This window comes from Lichenostomus cassidix, chromosome 17, assembly GCF_008360975.1.
Source record: "Lichenostomus cassidix isolate B80296 chromosome 17, HeHo_3.0, whole genome shotgun sequence".
In the NCBI taxonomy this organism is placed as follows: domain Eukaryota; kingdom Metazoa; phylum Chordata; class Aves; order Passeriformes; family Meliphagidae; genus Lichenostomus; species Lichenostomus cassidix.
In genome coordinates, this window is record NC_139497.1 from 120873 (window position 1) to 143864 (window position 22992).

At 37.4% G+C, this 22992-nt stretch overlaps 2 protein-coding genes across 9 annotated transcripts in view; one reads left to right on the plus strand and one right to left on the minus strand.

Annotated features, from left to right (window-relative positions):
• RALGPS1 (Ral GEF with PH domain and SH3 binding motif 1) overlaps positions 1 to 22992 on the minus strand; it is an 81670-nt gene that overhangs the window by 37774 nt on the left and 20904 nt on the right. For 5 of the 6 annotated variants that reach the window (XM_085076624.1, XM_085076625.1, XM_085076620.1 and 2 more), the window contains one exon: positions 3481 to 3612. The exons of the other annotated variant lie outside the window; for it this stretch is intronic. In XM_085076624.1, the coding sequence (XP_084932750.1) occupies positions 3481 to 3612 (132 nt within the window). The remainder of the gene's footprint in view (positions 1 to 3480; positions 3613 to 22992) is intronic. 6 annotated transcript variants of the gene reach the window in all.
• ANGPTL2 (angiopoietin like 2) lies at positions 4688 to 22526 on the plus strand. 3 transcript variants are annotated; one of them, XM_085076628.1, is made up of 6 exons: positions 4688 to 5293; positions 10549 to 10867; positions 14589 to 15445; positions 19684 to 19877; positions 20120 to 20390; positions 20926 to 22526. In XM_085076628.1, the coding sequence occupies exons 3-6, from the start codon at positions 14638 to 14640 to the stop codon at positions 21123 to 21125; spliced, it is 1473 nt and encodes a 490-aa protein (XP_084932754.1). In that variant the 5' UTR covers positions 4688 to 5293; positions 10549 to 10867; positions 14589 to 14637; the 3' UTR covers positions 21126 to 22526. The 3 variants fall into 3 exon arrangements, with proteins under 3 accessions (XP_084932754.1, XP_084932755.1, XP_084932753.1); XM_085076629.1 differs by having other exon boundaries at positions 10560 to 10867; XM_085076627.1 differs by lacking the exon at positions 10549 to 10867.

Here is a 22992-nt window from a genome sequence, read left to right on the forward strand (position 1 = left end):
TGGATTGCCATCAAGCTGATAACAGAACTGGAAAGCTTATCAAAGGAAAAAAGGTTAAAGGAATTGGATTTGCTCAGCTTAGAGAAGTGAAGGGGCAGGAAGGCAACCTAACTGCTCTTCCAGTACCTAGAAAGAATTTACAGGGAGGATGGAAATACTCTCTCCAGAGTCATAGCAACAGGACAAGAAGTGATGGGGGACATTCTATCTGCATATAAGCAAATTTCCTCTCTGTGAATACACTTAAATATTGAAATACATTGCCCAGAGGAGGACAGCAATTTTCCCGGCTGGAAATATTCACGATATGGTTTGACTGGACCCTGGATAACCTAATTTATGGCCCTGCTTTCCACAGAAGGTAGACCAGATGATCTCCAGGGGTCTCTTCCAGCCACAACTCTATTGTTCTACAACAAGTTTGATAAATTGTTGTATCAGTTCCAGCCTATACCTGCATATCGATTATTGTAGGGGGAGTTTGGATCACAGCAGTGTCCTAGGTTGCAATACAGATGTACTCTATTACCACCTCCACAAGCTGTTAAAGCAGGTGGGGCACTAGTTGTTATCTCCTGCTATGACTCACCCCGATAACTGTTAATGGGTCATCAAGAACCCACCGCATGACTCATGGAATTACCTCATCCCATTAGAATTACCTCATCCTATTGTGAGATGCTCCGCCCAGGAGGGAGGAGCCAAGCATTCCCACATGGATATAACCTGGGCTTTGAACAGCACAAGGTAGCCCCTGTCTACTGGATTCTCAGAGGATAAGAGCTACCACTGGATCTTCAGGTGGTGACCAGAGCTTCCACAGGGTCTGCTTCAACCTAACTACTTCACTTGGACTGCTAAAACCACCCTGACTAACAGGGTGTCAGGTTGCATCTGACTCTGTTAGTGTTTTTTCTTGTATGATTGCATTTATTTTAATTTTCCTATTAAATTATAGTTCTGACTTGCGATCTCCCCCTGGTTTGTTTTCAAACTAATACAAGCAGTTATATGGACTAATTTGCTGCGGTAGGAAGGCTCTGTATGTACAAGTAGACAATGGACACTGATTCTAACTGTGAATAAAGCAATCTCTTTTATCATAGGATATAAGCAAATAATTACCTTATAAAAATGTAGAGCTAGAGAGGGCACCTTATTTTGGCTCAATCAGCCTCAGCAACATCAACTAACAAAAATTAAAATTTGATGGTCATCCCATGGTCTTTCCTGACTAACCTCACCCTAATGGATCACCAGAATCAATCATCCCACATTTGTCACTGCAGCAATGAAGCCTAATATAGAAAAACAGATCAATAAGTGCAGCAAAACCCAAGCAACTTTCACACTAAGATACTAGTGCATGAAAGAAAATGTTACCAAGAATTCAACTGGAATTCCATTTAGGAAGTTGTACCCCGAATCATCTTTGACTGATGCAAATGATTTGGTTATCCACTGAAACAAGCTAAAAAATTCTGAAGCTGTCTGAAGCTTTCTAGCAAAGCTTTCCCTCTAAACAAATCAGATTTTCTTCAAAATACTGCCAATTTATTTTACATTATCCCCAAAACCCAGCTATTTCCTAATGCTTTTCCCATGAATCAGGAAAAATACATTAGAGAAGATTAAATGCTTTAAGAGTGATGCATTTTAACATTATTAGACATATGCTATCCAGCGTCAGAAAGCAAAGAATGCTTCAAAAAGAATATAGGGAAAAAGCAAAGGTACAATAGCTGTTTTCCAGATGTTGCTTCCTGTCAGCAGCAAGTGGTGGTTAGGGACTTCCTGAGATAAATCTTATATAAACATTTTTGGGTTTAAGTCTGGGTGGTAATTTCTCTTTACAATGTTTTTTCTCTGGATCTGTTCATTTTTTCTTTTTCCTGCTATTCCTACAAAAACACTTTTTTTAATTGCAGGGTTTAAAAGATCTTGTGGCAAAGGAATCTGACAATTGAACTGCATCCTGTCTGAAAAACCAAACTCTTTGATTTCTCAAAGTTTACCTTTGGCACATTTTCTCTTTCTGTTTACCCTGAATTTCTGATCATTGACTCAAAGTTAATTTTTATGACCAGATGTTTTATAGTATTTTCACTCATTCTCAAAGCAAAGTCTTTCAAAACCATTTCTTGCCAACTGCACTATCCTGCTGAAGACAACTGTCAGCTTTCACAGCCAGAAATAACCGGATGTTAGTACTTTTCTGTGAGTAGGATGTCTCATTCTCTAATCAAAGACTTTAATGCAAGCTGATCTCTGAGACTCTCAGTATAAAAGGCAAATCAACTATGAAATCTTTTGCAAATCATACCATTCAGCCTAAAGCCTTTTAAAAAACCAATGAACTGCACTTCACAGTATTATAAATCCAAGGAAAAGGTATTCCTTTTTGGTCCAAGCAGATTGCCCATACAGGCAAATCCCATTTTTCTCTTCAATCCTTCCCAAAGTGCAAATACCTAATGTTATCCAAACAATTCAGATATCCTACAAACATTTGGCACACCCAAATAAAAGCTCCCTGCTTTTATTATTTATTTATCAAGTTGGCACAACTTTTCTTTTTTCCCTGTAGACAAAATTTCAACCGGCTGAAGAAATAAGTCAGCTTTGTCATATGCTATTAAGCATGACCCATATACAAAAGCTTACAGGAACAGGTTATTTCAGCTTTTAACAGCTTTTAAGAGACAAAAAAGCACTCAGTATTTTATCAAAAGGCTGGTTTGTGTAATAATGTTTCTTGTTCAGCAAAGCGGACAGTCAAAGAAAGAGAGTTTGGCTATTTTTGATTTTTCAAGTATTTTTATTTATAATGCAATTACCTGTAAGAGAACACTAATGACTAAAAAATACACCACAAGAAAAGTCTCTAGGCTCCTTCATTGGGTAAAATTTTTAGGCATTTAACTGCACTTATTTAAATCTTAACTGCACCTAAAATCAACAGATCCGAACGATATGTTAAAGAGCTTAAAAGTGGTTATGGATACTTTATAAATATGGTCTGAAATAAACAACCTCATCCTCAGGAAATCCTATGTTTTCAAGAACCTTGGTGCTGCAGGGTGTAACTGCAAGTTAGAAACCTGTATTTTCCTACAAAAGCAAAGACTCTAAAACTGTTCATTTAAAAATGAAAACTAAATACTACACCCAAGTAGTAATCTAGGTAGGGAATCACCTATCTAGCTTTACAAGTAGTTAGAAATTAGAGAAACTGATCAGAAAACAATCACAGGAAACAACCACTCTAATATCCTGCCAAATGCTCCTGGCAACCCACTTCCTTCACTCTGCCTGCTCCCATTTCCCGCCCCCCCCCCACCCCGCCCCGCAGCAGCTCTGCGTATCCTAGGCTGAAAAAGCACCTTTGGGAAGGAAGGAGTGTGAATCATACACAAGTTGAAAGAAAGTTTAATGGGAATATTGCTAAATCTGTCAAAAGTTAATAGAATTATCACTTACTGGTTCTATTAAGCCAGCTTTTTCTGTATAAAACTGGTACATTGGTAAAGTTTTGGACTGCTTTAATCCAAAGCATCCAGACCACGCTACTAACTAGCACTAAAATGGCCACTCCAGTCCCTGGTCTTCTCTCTTTAGAATAGAAAAGAATAAGCTTCTAAGTTAAAATAGAAAATAATGGTAACGTAACAACAGTAAATAATTAGAGGCACTAATATTTCTTGAAGGAATCCCAGTCCATACAGAAAAGGTACAAGAAACTTTAAAAGCCTAAGGCATACTGAATTGCTAGTGTAATGTAGTTAGACATGTTTTTTTTTCTGACACCCACTTTTATGATGGAAATAATTTATCATTATAATAGCAACTACTTGTTCATGTTTTAACTTGAACAGAATTAGTTTTAACCCAGTATCTTTAAACCTCTTTATTTCTTCTTTGGTTAATTCAGGTGTTTTCACATAGGCTTCCTCCAATTCTTCTTCAAAACCCAAAGGTCTTCAAAACTGACTGACAAATTGCAAACAAACCCGTAATTTCAATATTATATAGCCTTCCTAAGATGTCAATGATATTTTGTGACTGAAACAACCATTTGGTTTCCTAAATTGTAATTAAAATTACTGGTTTTATGTTGCAAAGGTTCACTTTTAATTTTGCTGATTTCTTTGCAGGATTTCCAAGAAAGTTATAAAGGCAGATTTCACAGTCAATCATTCGACATGTCTTTTTTAAAGCCAGAGGTGACAGCTAATAAGCAAAACCATTCTACACACAGAGAGTTCCGTAATAGCAAATTTTTAGAAAGGTTCTAGGAAAATAGCAAGAATTCCCAGGGTTCAATTGAGAAACAGGCTTTAGATTATCAGGACAAGTAGCAAGAAACATTACAAAATGCACTGAGGTTCAGCCAAATAGTGAATTCTCAATCTGCATTGGAGTGTTTTAAGAACTTGCTAGAATTTGGGCTATTTTCCTTTATTTCTGGTATCGAGCTGTTGCCTGAGAGAGATGACCTAGGAAGTACTAAGAAAGGAACCTCTCAGCGCTACACTGAATGCGTCTGCTAGCTCCGCTGGCGCGCCCGAGCGCCTGGGATGACCATCCATCCATCTCTGCATCCCTGAGCAAGCTGTGACGAGATTTTAAGGCAGGAAGTGCCTCCCCCCCTCCGGCATTTTGGGGCCGAGTCTCGTGCAGTTACACACCCTCACTCTCACTTGATCTAACAAACCGGACCCCCGTGCCTCGCGGTCTCCCGAATTTCCCCTTAACCCCGAGCATTAGCGTTCCCTCTCCGCTGAAACTCGGCTTCCCCCGAGCCCGGGTCCCGCACCCAGGGCGAGGAAGGCTCAACCGGGTGGCCGAAGCACGAAGCTCCTCCCGGCAGCCCCACTGCTGCGGCAGCCCGGGGGCGGAGGCAGCTCGCCCGTCCAACCAGCGCCCGGCAGCTCGCCGCTGCTTCGCCTTCTCTCCCCCTTTCCCGGCCAGGATAAGCCTGCCACAAAGAGCTGGGGTTCAAATGAGGCTGCTCCGGGCCGGCTGAAGGGACGAGCGGGAGCGCCCAGCGCCCCGCGGGACGGTACCGGTTCGGCGACGGGTCTCAGCCGGGGCTACTGAGCCCAGAACAATCCTGAGCAAGAAAAACGCAGAAAAGGAAAGAATTACGCCTCTCTGCTAAGTACGTCCCGTCTAGTCCCAGCACGGCACACGCAGACTGCGGGTCGCCGAGGCGATGTCACCGCGGACGGGCCGCGCCGGCAGCTGCTGACGGGAGCGGCCAGGAGCGGAGGGAGAAAGCCGAGGAGACGGGGTAAGGACGGGGGTGGGTTGTTGGACGTGTGCGGCTCGTTCCGTAGGCACGGCTCCAAGCAGCTCTCGCTGAACGGAGCCACCTAGCTAACCTAAGTTTATCAGAGTGGGACTGCTCCCTAAGATAAAGCAGCAAGCCTACTTTTTTGACTTTAAAAAACCAAAAAATACCCCCAAGCCCAAACAAAAAAACCCGTCACATATTAAAATTTGTAAAGATGGCTGAGACATTACGTGCCAGGCAGTGAAAAAAGCCCTGATTTTATTGTCAAGAATACGATTTTATTTTTTTAAAAGCCTTCCTTATTTATTTCTGCATGTAACTTTGATCTTCACACTTCCTTAAACTTGCCTTCCAAGAAATTTTCTAGGACATACTACTTTCTACAGGACTGTCTGTAATAAATTATGAAATCTCCATTCAGCCTTTTTTACACTCATGTCTGATTAGGGAGATAGAAAACTTGTGGATACTTTAATTGTCTATAAGGCAAACATTTGAAATATTTCGCAAAAACAGTTTTATAAAGAAACTAACATTTATGAGTAAATTCATGTAGGCATTAAACTGTTACACGATCTAACTGCTATTTTTCACGGGTAAAACGAGTCACATTCATTAAAATACAAATCTCTTAAGGGCTGTTGTGGACAATGTGCATGCACACATATGAGCACACACAGTATGAGCACTTTCTGGTAGTGATTGGATTAAGTGAAAATAAGGTGAGGCCGCTGTTAAGGGACGCAACAACAAAAGCAGTGCTCTCTTTCAGTAATTACATTCCACATCTATGACAGAACTTTAGTAAAGCACGAAGAACAATACACAAACAACATAACCAAAATTCTTGGTACTCAAGAAGAAAATGTGTATTTCTTGTAACTAAAGAAGCTTTTGTCAAAACTTGAAGAAAGTTACATCATGGCAGCAAAAAAATACATAGTCTTCTGCAGTTTCTTGCAGCAGCTGATAGTATTTCAAAACAAAAGTTCTCCAAGAGCTTGTGAAGACACTCTCATTTTGAAGTGTTTCTTTAGTCGTTCATTCCCCTCATTGAAAAAGTATTGCCTTTTAAGAAGACTGAACTGGTGCTTGAACCAATATTTCACCAGTTTTAAGTGGACAGAAAAGCTGACAAGATAATGCATTCCAACACAAGTAGCTTAAAGGATTTAACTGGTTAATGCCAGTCTGGCAATTTTTACAATGGAAGCAAGTAACTAGTGGCAAAACCCCAGACGTTATTCCCTCCGTAAGTGTGGTTAAATTTTTCAATTTAGTTTAATATCATGTTTTCATAACTAAAACTCCATGCTACTATGTGTCAGACCTTTCCTATGTATTTACTTTAAAACTTCAAAACTTTAAAGCTTTTCCAGTACATGTGGCATCTATATTACTGTGCTGTATTTTCACTGTGAATTGCTGTTTTCTTTTACAAAACCAAAAAAAAAGTCAGTATCTAGGTTTTTCACAGCAATACTTTTCATATAAAAGTCAATTTGCAAATTTATTCTAAATAAAACCCTGTAGCAGTGGAAGTCCCTCTCCTTAGAAAAGAGCAAACTTCACATTAAGTTTGAAGAGTACCTTTGAGAGGTAAAAATTGAGAGGATAAATTAATATAACTCCATGCAAGAAAATGTTTATGAGAAGGAATAAAAACAGAGCATAAACTCTAAGAAGAAGAGCAGGGAGTAGGAAAGCAAGCAGATTCAAAAAGTTCATGCTTGTCTGTCTTATCACAATGATGTTGTGAAATCCAGATCATATTACTGGCCTGGTGCCTGGAACATGCCAGCTAACTGTAAGTCCACAAACACTGGCTATCAAAGGATTCTGCAGAAGCAAAACTAAGATTTGTTGAAAAAAACCCCAAAACCAAGCCCTCTGATCTTTTAATAGCAGAATTTTACATTTTCAACACCCTTGCCTCATTTGCTTTTATAATGCAATAAAAATGTAAAACTGCACTAATCTAAAAATCTTGCAGTATCAAAAATATTATATATTTTATATTTTATATTTTGTATTATATATAAATATCGATAATACTTTAATATCAAAGTATTACACAGTAAAGAGTGGTTGCTAGCTGTTAATATTTCCTCTTTAGAAAGCAGTTATCAAATAATGTATGAATTCACAATAAAATACAGCAGTTTATCTTTTAGAGAATAAATGCTGTCTTAGCTGACATTATACCTTTTGTGAACATGGCTTACTTTATATGCCTAAGTGCTTGAGGACTCCACACAAAATATGGCGTATCAGAGGTATGGAGGAAAAGCCAGCCCATCAAAGGACTCCTAGCCTCATTTTATTAAATATGACCAGTACAAAAGAGCTGATTAACCCACAGAGCTGAATTTTGAAACACTGGTTTAGCATAGCTGAATGAGCTCATCTGTATGTACAGTATCATTTTTTCTTCATAGTCAAAGCAACCATTTCAGAAAATATGAGTGTTATGCAAAAGTGTGCATGTCATCCTTTTTGTATGTGTGTTTTTCATCTGTCCGGGTATTTCTAAAAGGCTTTGATGTGTGAGTTTAATTACAGTGTGTTCAATTCTGGCATGCTGGACCTACACAAACACTTAACAATTCAGCCTCTAGACTGTAAGCCCTTCCTGAGTCAGAACAATTTGTGAAGATTGAAAAAACGCTGTGTTGGACCTTACCCATCCACTCTTTAATTAAATGAGTCACCTATTACAAAAAAAAAGCCCAATCCACACCACAAAAATAAAACCCTATACAGAAAATGGAGTGAAATGATAAAATATAATAATCTCGACAATCCTAAAATTAACTTCTAAGGTATGTAATACTCTGGAAGCCTTTTTAGGGAGGCTGAGTGACAATGATTGTTGTAAAAACAACAGTTGTTATCCCAGACATACAGTGACTTAAATGGAGAATCCTACTTTCTTTTGAAAGCTTCTGAGGACTCCTGTTTAAGAAGTCACATAGGAAACCTACTGCATCACCTTGTTTACCTTGTTACTGGGCTAATTATCATAGCCCAGTAAACTAATAGTGCCTCCTTAGTTCCTCAGATGCAACACATAAGCCACTAAAAATCTTTCCTAACTTGTTAAAAGTGAGATTTGCTGCTATCTGCATCATGTATCAGGCTGTTACTATCAGTTCCACAAACCAAACTGGTGGTGTTTTTTCTTATTGTTGCAGTAAACGCAACTATACAGCAATCCAAATAGTTATTCAAGTCCCGAGAAATGCTATTGTCTAACATCTGAGTTTTTGCACGGAAAATTGTCTTCTCTGTAAAGCAGTCTCCAAGGGGTAGTGAGAGTGTCACATATTGTGTTCAAAGGCTGCCCTTCCACAGATCACACACACTATCACACCTGTGTTTCTCTGGCATTGTAGCTGTTTACTATATATAGAAATACAAGAGCAGCAGCAAGAAGCAATGCTTCTACTTTGACCTACTGGGATCTGTTATGTTCCTTATCTGTAGAAATAACTCACAAAACAAAACTTCCATTCTGGTATGAAATCCAGGAAATTATTTTTCCCTTTTGTCTTAGTTAAGGTTTTCCACACAGATTCAGACAGATCATTATTTTGCATTTTTACTTCTCCAAAATGCTATAGTACAGGTGATGTCTTAGGTAGCAAAACCTTTCCTCCTTAAACTGACTTGTAATGTTAAGCAACACATAAAGTTCAGCGCTCAGCCACCATCCAGTACTCTTCCTGCTGTTTTAACTCTACTTTTTGCAGGACGCTGAAAAGCACCGGTACAAAAAAAGACATAGTATAAACTCGTAGACACAAAATGCCAGTCTCTCAGTGGTTGAAAGGCTTAACATTACAAAACTACTTGAGTACTAGATGCAAGAGTGTTGACAATATATACTCAGGCTTTCATATACACATTTCTTTCCAGAGTAATAAGGCAAATGTCTCTTTTATAAACAAATTTGATCCAACAGAAAACAGCATTGAAAAGCTACTGGCAGCATTTCCAGATAAGCTTAATGATTCTATGATTATGTTATTATAAGTAATATTTTTCATCCAATGGAGACAGAGCTTCACTTGTACACTGAAATCTCACAGGTAAAATATTTCATAAAACCTGAAAGAGACAGTTAACCAGTCTCTTTTGTAAAAATGAGATCCTCTGAGGCATGGCATCAGAACCAACAAATAATGAAAAAAGGTATACAGTTTGGATTATCCAATATGATGTATACTGTCATAGTAGCTGAAACCTAAAAGACCATAGTGCTGACGTTGCTACTTTTTTGGCTCCCTCTTAAGGCAAATTGATTGAAAATAGAAGTGAACATTTGCCGAACTGTAATATTTTTGCATGTAGAAATATTTTTACCTTCATGATTTCAGGATCATGACAGTGATCAAACAATATGTTGTGAAACATCTGTATAATTTGATATTGTAAAAAACTAAAATCTTGTTGAAATATATAATTTCAAGATACACATAAAAATCAAAACATAACACATTTTAACTAATGAAAAGCTGCATATAAACAAGACAGAATAAAGGACAGAAAAATGTTTCAAAGCAAAGCCAAAATAAGATTTTATTTACTTTTCTCTTTAAAGGACAGGAAAAAGCAATCAACTGCTGAAACAGCCAATATCCCTTTCACAAGTTTATTTCCTCTTTTTTCACCAGATCATGGAAACATCCTTACTTGGGTGAACAATGAATGAGCAAACCACCTACTTCCAGTTACATACACAGATAGGCAAACATCTGGTATACATGCTGAATTTTTAACCAAAGCACTTGTGCTGGCTAGGAGTATAAAACTGCAGCAATTATATGCCACACATCAATGCTGCCAAACGTTTTCATACAAATGCAGTTATACTGGCAAAGACAAACAGAAAAAATATTTTGCCTGAATAAAAAGTAAAATATACTGCCAAGTCAAGTAGACATACATAAAACTAGGGATTGGTGCATATGCACTAGGGCATGTTTGTCCCAGCTCAATTGCCATGAAAACCGCTTTTACGAGTACATGTCTTGAACAGCTAGAATCTAGAAGTGAAATAATGAAATTACTTCAATCTGATTAGGAGCTCCATTTGATGTATAATTAAAATAATTTCTTTTTAAGTGTGCTTCATTCACATGTTTTTTTGTTTGTATGCCTGTGTGTTAAAAATTTTGTCAGTGTGCATGAGGATAAGAGAGACGTGCAGTATTTCCAGTAACTAAAAAAATTTACCCCAAACCTGCAAGCGTGCTTTTAGGTTGAAAAGACTACAGCTGCCTAAGTGGAATTTTGCACTGGGAATAAATATGGACCTACTAATACAGTTTGCTCCCAGTCCACTGGAGAAGAGCTACTGGCAGAGGGCAAGAGGAAGGGAGACAGAGAAATAGGAAGAACTGAGTGATCAGCAAGCAACAGCAGTACTCAAGTACAAAGGAGTATGAGCAATTACTAGGCACAGGAGAAAACCGAAAGTCAATGTCCTAGACGTCAAATATGATCTTCCACTCACCTGGGCAGGAAGCCTAATGACCTAAGAATCTGATGTTCTGCTGCTCAAAGAAAGTATTAAAAAAGCATAAAATCCTTCCTTAAAATCATTTCTCTGGCTTCCCTCCCTACTTCCTTCATTCCAGCAAGCTTTTTTCACCCTGAAAGATTAATCATTGAGAGTTGTTCAAATAAGCATGTTGTTGTGAACTTCATTTTAATCCAACCACAGAAAGGATGGAATGCCATTTATTCACGTAGTTCTTCACAATATGCAACAAAGAGGCCTCATTCTAAACACTTTTTCTTTTTTTAAACCAAACAAGTACAGAAAGTAAGAGACTTAAGAAATTATCATAAACAGACTGCAGGAAGGAGGACAGCTGATGACAGTATGGTTCTTTTTTCTGTTTGTACTGGGGCATTCTCTTACCAATGTAATTTTCCTTCCACTGACTTTTCTTACAATAAGATCTTAGAAAAGGTGACGTGCAGGCAAGATCATGAGAGAGAAACATTTCAGCACGGTCTTACCCTGCTGATGTCGTTCACTGGTCACCTGCCATCTGCAACTAGTGGTCAAACCCTAGAATAGGCTTCCTAGAGAGGGGGGTCACCCACATCAGCCCTGACATGGTCAGGCAGTGGGACTAGATGATCATTAAGATGATATGTTATAATGAGGCTGATGAACTCTGTCCCATTATTTTCTTACACAGTTCTTAAAAAAAAAAAGGGAAAAAAAATCTGTAATATGTTGCACTGTCTTTCTTCAGCTCAGGAAAGTATAGGCACCCCAAAACCTTGCTCAGTTAAAGATACAAGATGATGTGACAGAAGTGAACTCTTGAGGAAAAAATGAGTCTGTTTTCAGTAGTCACAATTACAGGTTTGAGGGGCGGAGGGGAAGGATATTAAAACTCTAACAGCAAAATAAAACTATTTTACACCTATATGCCAGACACATTTGCAAAACCAGTCATCTGTGCAGGAACATGAGGCCTGGAAAACTGCCAGGTTTTCCAAGTGTGACCTGCTGTGCAAATGCTGATTACGCAAGTTAAAGCTGTCTGGGGTGAATTTACGTTCCCTTTTCTTCTGGGGCTCCAAATAGCATTTGTTTACTTAGAGAAACCTTGTCAAACTCCAGATTTCCATCTGATGTATTTTCAAGATTTCTGAAAAGTTCTGTACTGCACAATTCCATTCTTGCAAAATGATAATTAGTTTATTCCAGATAAGAAACCAAGGCAAAAGTATGTATCTGAAAATTTTAAGTAGTATCAAGTCATGGTCACTTTGTTTGAATCTTTTACAGAAGCATTTATGGTTTATTTCACAAAATCAGAAAAATATGAATGACAACATCTCTTCTCAGTATGAATAATTAAGGATGCATATCCATCATTATCTTGAAATTTTAAAAACAAAAAAAAACTCTTAAAAATCAGCAACTGCCTAGAATCATAAAACATTTTAGATTGGATGGGACCTCATCTTTGTCTTACACAGCAAGTCTAGTTTCAGCATTGCTCATGGCCTTACCTAAATCAAAACTTAATATATTTCCAGGAATGGAGATTCTACCACCTATCACAGTGAAGTTCATTCTTTAATACTTTTTTCCTGAGTTAATTTTTATCCACCATATACTCTCGCTGTGCACTTCCAAAAAGAATTAATCTTCCTTACAAATGGCCATTAAGTAGTTGAAGACAGCAGGTTTTTTTTTTACCTTCTCTTCTGGAGGCTACACAAACCTTGCTCTTCCTGCTACCCTTCATAAATCATGTCATCCAGCTATCCATGCTGGGGTGCACTCAGCTGGTCTCACTCCAGTTTGTCACAGCTGTAACTATCACCATTTCATGCAATTTAAAAAAAATTATTGTACTAAAGGTGAACAAGCAATAAGGTGATAGATATCTAAATACTGAATGGTTATTCCATGTGAAATGTTTTACGTGCAAAGAAAAACATGATGGCAACGTCCCAGTGATGTGGCAACGTCTTGATTATGAAGTATGTACGCTGAAATAACTCCATACTGCATTTTTGATTTATTTTATTTAAGAAAGCTAGGTTGCATATACATGATTACTAAAATTCAACAACAAAAAGATTTTAGAAATACATGACATTAAAGTTCTGTTCAAGTAGCTGATATGAGAGTGGTTTGTGACGTGGTGTCTTGGGTTACATGGAAGGTGTAAACAAAAGTATGTATTCTATTACCATCTACATAAGCTGTTAAGATAAAGTGGGGAAGTGTTCTCTATCCTCTCCGGGACTCAGCCCTGGTAACACCCTCTGGGGAAGCAGCAGCCACTCTGTGAGGAGCTATCTCTGCTAATGGACCATCAAGGTCTCCTGGAATGACTCATAGAATTACACCATCCCATTGTGAGATGCCCTGCCCAGAGGGGTGCAACTGAACATTCCTACCTCTGTATAAGCTGAGACTTTGAATGCTACAGGGCAGTACTTCCACTGGATTCCCAGAGAAGAGCTCAAGAACCACCAGTGGACCTCCTTCCTGAGAGAGGGACCAGACTTCTCTTCAAGAACACTTCAACAAGCCCACATCCAGTACTCCAGTGATGGCAGCCACCATTTAACTGGACTGCTACCACCACCCAGACCAACAGGGTGGCAGATTGTATTCTGACTTGTCAGTTTAAGCAGGTGTTTCTGTATCATTGCCTTTATTTTAATTTTTCCTATTAAATTGTAGTTCTGAAATGAAATCTTCTCACAACATATTTGTGTGGGGTTAATTGCACTGCTGGTTTGCTTTCTAACTAGAGACAATGCTAACAGCAGAGACAATGCTAAGCCCATGTTTCCAAGTTTACTGTTGCCTATAACGTTCTGGTATTGATTCAAGAGATTGTAAAGGCTTCAGCTTTCCATCTTGAATATGAATCTGTATGGAGAACTAAGAGTAATTTCACCAAAGGGGAACTGCTGCAGTGTGCCAGTAGACACTACCAGCTGATTCAGATCACCATGCATCATCACTGTCTACCATGCACATATGCAGCTATTCTTCCCCTTTTAAGAAGGGACTCTGAAGTGAGATGACTAGGCTGAGTGTAGAGACAGTGTCTCCAGTGAGAGTCACCGTAAATGTTTCAGCTGTAGATTTTACTAGTCTGGAACAGTAACAGATTTACTGCCTATAATATCTGAGTAGTAGAGTTTTTTGGGGCTAAGGGCTAAGGTAAAATAAGTTTTTCCTTTTTTTTTTTTTGTTTTTAAACAGTGGAGGTTCAATTCTACTGAATAAAGTAAAATTGTTACATTTCATCTAAGCTGTATCTCTTGCAATATATATGCAGTTATAAAATACTGCAAATTAACAATTTGATATTTTTAGAACTTTCAGCAGCATTAGTAAACATATTAACTTACATTCATTTTACATTTAAAGGTTGTATTTGTAACTGTAAGAAATGGAAAATGTAATTAATATTTAAATGAAAACACCAATCTCGGAAATGTTTGTGGTACTTGCATGGAAGAAAGGACTCTTCAAATCTGTATTTATTGCTTACTTTCTTACGGTTCTTGGCAGGCTTTAGATGAACTAGTAACTACAGTTCTGACCACAGAAAGATACAACTATTTCCCATGATGTCCACTTTAGTCAACAGAAGTTGATGCTGGACATGAAAAATACCTCACTTTTACACAGTTACTATGTACTATTTTGTAAGTTTTAGAAGAGATTATAATTTATAAATCCACATTGATTTCCTACTCATTACTTACTGTTAAATTTATTTTAAAACAGATTTTAGGAAGTTCTTTGTAGAAGAATATTGGACCAGAACTAGAGGATCATGATGACAACAAGATTCATCTGTTTAATGCTAGTAGCAGTTGTGGGAGTTACTACAAGTGAAACACAGGAATTTGAAGGCAATGACAAGGAAAAAGATCAAGAATTCATTTATATGAACAGATATAAGCGTTCCAGTGACACACAGGACAAATGCACTTACACCTTTATTGTACCTCAGCAGAGAGTGACAGGTGCCATTTGTGTTAATTCTAAGGAGCCTGAAGTTGTACTTGAAAACAGGGTAAATAAACAGGAATTACAGTTACTTAACAATGAACTTCTTAAACAAAAGAGACAAATTGAAACTCTCCAGCAACTGGTAGAGGTGGATGGTGGAATTGTTAATGAAGTTAAACTCTTAAGAAAAGAGAGCAGAAATATGAATTCTCGTGTCACACAGCTCTACATGCAGCTATTACATGAAATTATCCGAAAACGTGATAACGCCTTAGAGCTTTCTCAACTTGAAAATAAGATTTTGAACCAAACTGCAGACATGCTGCAGCTTGCAAACAAATACAAAGACTTAGAGCACAAGTATCAACATTTGATGTCAATTGCTAATAATCAGACAATGATAATTGCTCAGCTGGAAGAACACTGTCAAAGAATGCCATCCATAAAGCCACTGCCACAAACTCCACAACCACCAATTAAAGTGTACCAGCCTCCTACTTACAATCGCATTAATAACCAGATATCCACTAATGAGATTCAAAGTGACCAGAACTTAAAGGTTCTGCCACCTACCTTACCAACCATGCCTGCAGTTACTAGTATTCCGACTTCAACTGATAAACCATCTGGTAAGTAATATTATCAATACATTTACATAAGTTTATGCTAATATGCAGGGCAGCATTTTCACTGTAATATCAAAAATGCAGTCAAAATGTATTTAGCCAGTGAATGTCACATATATGCTGTAATACAAAAACAGAAAGAAAGCATAAAAATGAACTGGGAATGTCTAAGATTCAGACACACTGGCCCCACAGATTTTTCTCATGTTACTTTGCCAAGACAAACCCATCATTTATACTGCATGAGATAAGGGACCTTCACAAAAATTTTACTAATCAACAGTCATCTAAATTTAATTTATCTTTGCTCAAGACTGAACTGCTACAATTCATGATGTCTGAAGGGATTTGACACTGTGTAAACATTTGTGAAGTTATTACAAGTTTGTTGACCTAGCATATGATCATGTGCTTGTGTAATTAAAAAAGGAATATGTATCTGCTCTGTACCTTATATGGGGTACTTGTGCTCTAGGCAGGAACAAAAGGAAGCAAGTGGTGGAACAGTAAGAGATTATTATGCAGTCCTTATTAAGAGTCTTAGGAGTTCTGTCACAAGCAAGATTAGATGACCTGAAAGCACCCTAGAGATCAACTGATCTATGTGGTAACAAAAGTAACTTGAAAACTCAACTAAGTTTCACCTATGGTCCCATATTTAAAAAAAAAAAAAACCAAACAAAAAACCAACAAAACTAAAACACTTCAGGCATGTGTTCTGTTGCATACAAGAAAGGTTTGCTCTTCACGTGTGGACAGCACATACGTTCTTCAGAAAAAAGACAGGGAGTCACACATCTGAACTCGGAGCTAACTAAAATAGAGTAATGCAGGGGAACTGCACTCAAGTGTATTTAATGGCTATTTGCAACATATTCCAAAGGACATCAACAAACTTTTTAAGATTATCAAATAATGCAGCTGCCACATGTTAAAAACCAAACCAAACCAAAAGACCCCCAGCGTATTTCTTCATGGGAGTACTCACAATGAAAGAAACTTGAGCAAGGTCTCTCAATCCAAAGCACTGAGTACCTTGAAGTCTTTCAGGTCTCTAAAACATTTTGCTACAAAGCAGTATTTTCAAAGTATTGCCAAAGATGAACTCACCAAAGCCTGCACTGTGGCATGCAGAACCTCTGCCCAAAATATCATAATTCTGATGTACTATGTAAGAAAAAATTCCCAGAAGAAAGATCTGTTACCACTCCTTTGGAGCAATACACTGTGGCCTCTTTAATACTTACATTTTGACTTCTATTTTAAAGTAGGTTTAAGCTTCAAACAGTATTTTGCTATCTTTTTCTAAGTGAAATACCTTTGAAGCATTCTTTGAAGACCTTTCCCCATCCTTCCCTTACAATCTTTGAAAACTTGTTAATTGGTCCACATCATCCTTTTGCTTTTAAGTCCTTAAACTGCAGCTGAGGCTTCGCTAAGAAACAGCAGAACAGAAAAGTTACTTCAGATGCACAGTGCTTTTGCTGATGTATCCTCACACATGTTCGTGCTTTGAAAAGTAAAACACTGTTGCAGAACCAATGTGTAACCCTGTAGAACTCCCAGATATTTACCTGAGGAAGTGCTGGTTATACAGCTGTTTTTCACACTGATCTCCAGAGGTCTCTTTGGCAGTCCAAATATCTAAGATAAGATTTGACATCTGCTCCTTCTTCTTGGATTACATAACTTAGCAGAAAAGTAAGTTTTTCATGCTTCTTCTGCACAAATTGATTATAATATTACTTTCATTTTCTCACTTGCAGCTTTTTATTTGTTCAAGCAAATTTCCAAAAACTGAGGTTAAGTTAATTAACCTTTTATTTTCAGGGTATCCTTCTTCCCCTCTCCTCACATTTGTCTTCAGTTAAGAAACATTTAATACCTTTTCCTCATCCTCCAGAATGTTCTCCATTCACAAAGCACGTCTCAAACAAAACCCCTCCTTACAATTAACGACATAAACCATGCTTCAGTCAGGCGTCTGGACAGAACTAGGAAAAACCCGCAAAAAGACACCCATAAGCAACATCCTACAAAACAAAAAAACCCCACCACCATAACTTCCTAGCCACTGGAAAATACCCACCCATATTTCATCAAGTCCTTTCCATACAATCTGTTGAGTTCTCAACCTTAGCCAAAGCTCCTGGCTGTACTAACCATCTGATCACAGCCAACCTGTGATCTAAAAACTGAAACAAAATACAAGAAAAATAGAAAATGTCTTTTATTAATCTGCTGTCAGCCTTCCTTTCTCAAAAAGTAGTAGACCAATATTCTTATCACAGACTTACTACAGTCTTACTACTCTCAGTAGCTTTACTATTTAACTTTGTCTGCACTGTTTGTTTTTTGGCTGTGGTTTTTTTTTTGATGGGTTTTTTTGGTAGGTGCCCCATTCCTGGAAGTGTCGAAGGCCAGGCTGGACGGGGCTTGGAGCAACCTGCCCACAGAAAGGAGGTGGAATGAGATGAGCTTTAAAATCCCTTCCAACCCAAGCCTTTCTGTGATTCTACAACTCCCTAGGGATGATTTTATCGAAACCACCTACCTGGAAGTCAGGGTGTTCTCACTTTTTCAAGGAAAAATACTCTAGTCAAAATTTGGAAAAGTTAATATCTGAAAACAAAATACTTGTCATGAAAAAGTAGTAGCAAACTCTGTTTTGCAGTACTTCTAATAGTTCATCTTAAATCACTTTCAGAAAAAAGAATTGCGTAGAGTACTGCTGCCACATGCCATAAAAGAAACTGCAAGATAAGAATGGTGTAAATACTACATTGCATACCAGTATAAATTTATTTTTACAAAGATGAGATCCAAGCCCTTTGACTATTTTAGGCATTTCTTCAATAATGATTTTTTTTCATTTTTAATAATTGCCAGTACATACACCCTGAGATAAAATAAAAAAGAGCAATTTAAATTACTAGGGCTCATTAACATTTTTCTCCCACCTCTCATAATGAGCCTGCAACTGTGTGACAGAGTACAGCATCTACAATTTCATTGCCAGAAATCTGAACAGTTAGCCACAAAAGGGCTTAGAAGCACAACTCCAGGTACAGTCTCTGATTATGACTCAGGCAACAAGATCACAGCACTGGCCACGGAACAAAGACTTGGACTGCCCCCTCCTACACTGACTTGCCGATTAAAATAGTTAAAAAGACCAAAAACCTTCAGTCTCCAAAAATAAAACTAATTTATTTCTAACTCATTTGCTGAGTACCATTACTAGTGTTGGACAGTCAATTATGAAAAAGCATAGGAGGACTGAAATAAATTAAAACAGAAATTACTTGATAGCAATATATGCTACAGTAAGGCTCCTACTGAGGAGATTTGACAAGCCTTACTCCTTTAGTGGGCAGGAAGAAGCAATCCAGGGTCTCTGATTGCTACTCCTGAGGATTCTTGTTGACTTCATTCATCTGCTCAGGAAGCAAAGCAGCTGGGAGAGTCTATCTGCAGATACCAACACAGACTCTAAATAATTTATACCTGAATTTCTCAGACTCATTAAAATGGAATCTGTCTTACCATAGGAGAAAATTTCTTAAAAAAAATCAGGAATATAAGATACTTTCAAAAGGAGCAAACTCTTTATGGACTCTACTGAACTGAAGAAAAAAAAAATACATTCTCCTTCTGAAAACAAAACTGTTAACTGTAATTTCTGTGAATGCAAAGGATTTTAAGAGTCTTCTCATTTATATAGTTTCTCTCACAAGCACTCCATGTTAAACCTTAATTTCTATGTTACATTGTCATTTATTAAGGTGAGAGGAGTAAGACCTACAGTCTGCATTTATGTTGCCAGTTCCACTGTTAATGTCTGTGATAGTGACATTTTTGGGGATCTAAAAAGCTGAATTTCTCCAAGACAGAATCGAGGTCAAACTTACTGTTTTGTTTTCTAAAGGAAATTCTTATCTATGGAGTCATTTATATTTAATTTCTTCAAAAATATAATCGATGGTAAAAGTACCAGTACAGCTGCCTTAAAAAAAAAAAAATTAAAATCTACTTCTGTCAGTAATTAATTCTGAAATGCTGCAGTAATAAAAGTTACAATAAATGAATCTGTTAGAGAATGTTTGGTGGATACTCATCCTTCAATAAGAGGAAAAACAAATATACTATTCAGTGAAACCAATCTACTATAGAAAGCTACCAATTTAAATACTGCCCTGCTCAATGGCATTTTGATGCAGAGCCCTTCTTTTTTGACACAGGGCCCTGGAGAGACTGTCTACAAGCGTTAGAAGACGGCCATGACACAAGCTCCATCTATCTTGTAAAACCAGAAAACACAAACCAGCTGATGCAGGTCTGGTGTGACCAACGGCACGACCCTGGTGGCTGGACAGTCATTCAGAGACGGCTGGATGGCTCTGTCAACTTTTTCAGGAACTGGGAGACATACAAGGTTAGGACAAGAGACCAAATTAATGTTTTTCACCCTCTAAAACTTACTGATAAATTTAATTTAAAGGGTGATTTTAGAGTCTGGGCAAGAGCCTACCTGAAACAAGAACTAGTGTGTTTACCCTTCCAGAAGACAAAGTTTCTATAAAATAAGTTACTGTAGTTTTCTACTTAATAATACACTTGGATTTACCACTAATACAGATGCAGGATATTAACATGCTTCTCTTGCTTCCTTTACAGCAAGGATTTGGTAATATAGATGGAGAATATTGGCTTGGATTAGAAAACATTTATTGGTTAACAAATCAAGGCAACTACAAACTGCTCATAACAATGGAAGACTGGTCAGGTCGAAAAGTATTTGCTGAGTATGCCAGCTTCAGGCTGGAACCTGAGAGTGAGTACTACAAGCTGAGACTGGGACGCTACAATGGCAATGCGGGAGATTCTTTCACTTGGCACAATGGCAAACAGTTCACAACACTGGACCGGGACCACGATGTATATACAGGTAGGAGGTCCCTCTCAGCTGCCTAGCCATTTTTTGCCTTTACAATGCTCCCCCCACCTTTTTTTTTTTATTTCTGGGTTTTTGGTTTTTTTAAAAGAAAAAATACTTACGGTCATAGATACAGACAGAAAAAAAAAAAAGAAAGGAATTGCACTTATAAAGGTACAAAGGATTTGTCAGTACCTTATGAAGTACAAACTGATGCGTCAACCCTTATACATACTAACACCAAAACTAAAAGTCATTTACATAAGATAAGGGTCTGTAAAATATGCAGTGGAGGATTATTTGAGACAGTACCACACACAGATTTTCAGGCAAGAGAGTGTAACAAAAATGATTCTATCTGTAGAACCTAACAGATTCCTGAAGAAGCCTAAATTCACCTTGTACCACAGGATATCTACGTGTTAAAACATACAATTACTTAAAAAACCACAAAACAACCAACAAAACAACACAGTTTTGTACTTAGCTTGCTTGTTTCAAGATTTTTCATTTACTTCTCAGACTGAACTGGAGCTTGCTTTTGCAGGTAACTGTGCTCATTACCAGAAGGGAGGATGGTGGTACAATGCATGTGCTCACTCAAATCTCAATGGAGTCTGGTATCGTGGAGGACACTATCGCAGTCGCTATCAGGATGGTGTTTACTGGGCTGAATTCCGGGGAGGATCATATTCACTAAAGAAAGTTGTTATGATGATAAGACCTAACCCTAACACATTTCACTGAAATAACTCTTCTCTTGGTTTCCTTTGTTATTCTAAAAATCACATGAAGCTATGATGTTGTTACCTGAAATTACCTTTTCAAAAATGAGGAATGTAAGATACTGTACATTTATTGATAAGATATGAGGGCTTGTATGTTACACTTTCAAGAACCATCCCAGGAAAATGAGCTGAAGTAAAAGAAAGGAACTGTAATAACATTCAGAAAACCTCTTGGTACTATTGGAACTCATAGTTTAGATGAAAACTGTAGATAAACTTCCTGGTTTTTATTCCCTGTAAATGAATTCTGGATGGTAAAAATATTGCCACAACATTTAAGTATTTTTGTATGTTATGTATAAATATTCTCAAATACAGGAAATATTACAAACTGTACAGCAAGAGTTTTATTATTATTATTATTATTGTTATGATAAGCAATCATTTGACACAGGAATCCTATCCTTTGAACTGTGTAGCTGGTATATGTACATTAGTGTGACAATTATGATGTAATCTTTGTTAACTGCCATGAATAAAGTTAGCACTATATAATTCTGTTTTGAGAGCACGTACTCAAACTGTTAATGTCCTGATAAATCTGGCCATTTCCCTTCACTTAGAACATTTTAATAATCTGATTCTATAAAAATTCACCATTAATTCATGTATTTTAGATTAAAAACACTAATGATTTTTCTTATCAAAATGAAGTAGCTACTTGCATATGGAATCCAGATTTATAACAGGTATCACGTGCTATATAGGCAAAATGTTATACTACACAACTGTTACAGTATTTTGTACTTGACTTCAGTGATTACCTGCTGTGTAGCCTCTGTAATCAGAAACGGCTGGATATAAATTAAAGGGTCTATCCAACTTTGCAGGCAAATGATGGATACCAATTTATAAGCTATTTAATATCCTTAGCCTTTAGATAAAAATTATATATAGAGAACTTATCAGTAGCGAAGTTATTTTTAACGTATTTCACAATTATAACATTACTGTCAAATTATTAAATAGACTTACTCATTTATATTTAGAGGTCAGTCACACTTATGAAATACAGACTGGCATAATTCTAGTATTCTTCTGAGGTAGGTTTCTATAACAGATTGTTAACACACCCATTACAAAACAGCAACTACTACTAAAAAAATACAAGTTAAAGAATGCATAGAAGAGGCAGAGTAAAGGCCTCTGGAAGTTCAACATATTTTTTAGTCAGCCTGTAAGACACTACATTTGTGTGTGTGTGTTTGCATACTTTCCCCCTGTTACCTCATCACTTCTTTACCACAGTATGATGTGTGATGTAGCGTGTGTTGTATATAACTGAAAGTAGGGTTTTTAATATATTAGATTACCCCTGTAATATTGTAATCCCTTAATAAAGCAAAAAAAGTTATTTTGACATGTTCAGATTTCATCCTGTTTTAGTTCACATTACTTAACTTCACGTCAGTCTGCCTCTAATTTAAACAAACTCTGATACCCAACTACTGTTCACATGTGTGAAGTGTTTAAATATTGCAACATAAAAACCAAAACAATTTGCAGCTGAGAAAAATACTGAATTTCCACACAGCCCAAGGAGGAACAACTTTTTCCTCCTTAGTAGGCTATATGGACTGCCCAGAATTTTCAAACTTTATTCAAGCTTTATCTTCCATGGGTTTGTCTGCTGAATTCTGGAAAAGATTTAAGTTTTAGATAAAAAATATTAAATGCACCTACTGGCCCTAAAGCCTGGCCATACTGCTCTTACAATTAGTAGCACTAAGGCTACTTCATGCTTGGCTTGAGAGAAGAATACAGAGGATTTCAGCTATCTATCGTGCAGATCTCAAGAATGAGGCATTCCCTAGAAAAGCTATTGT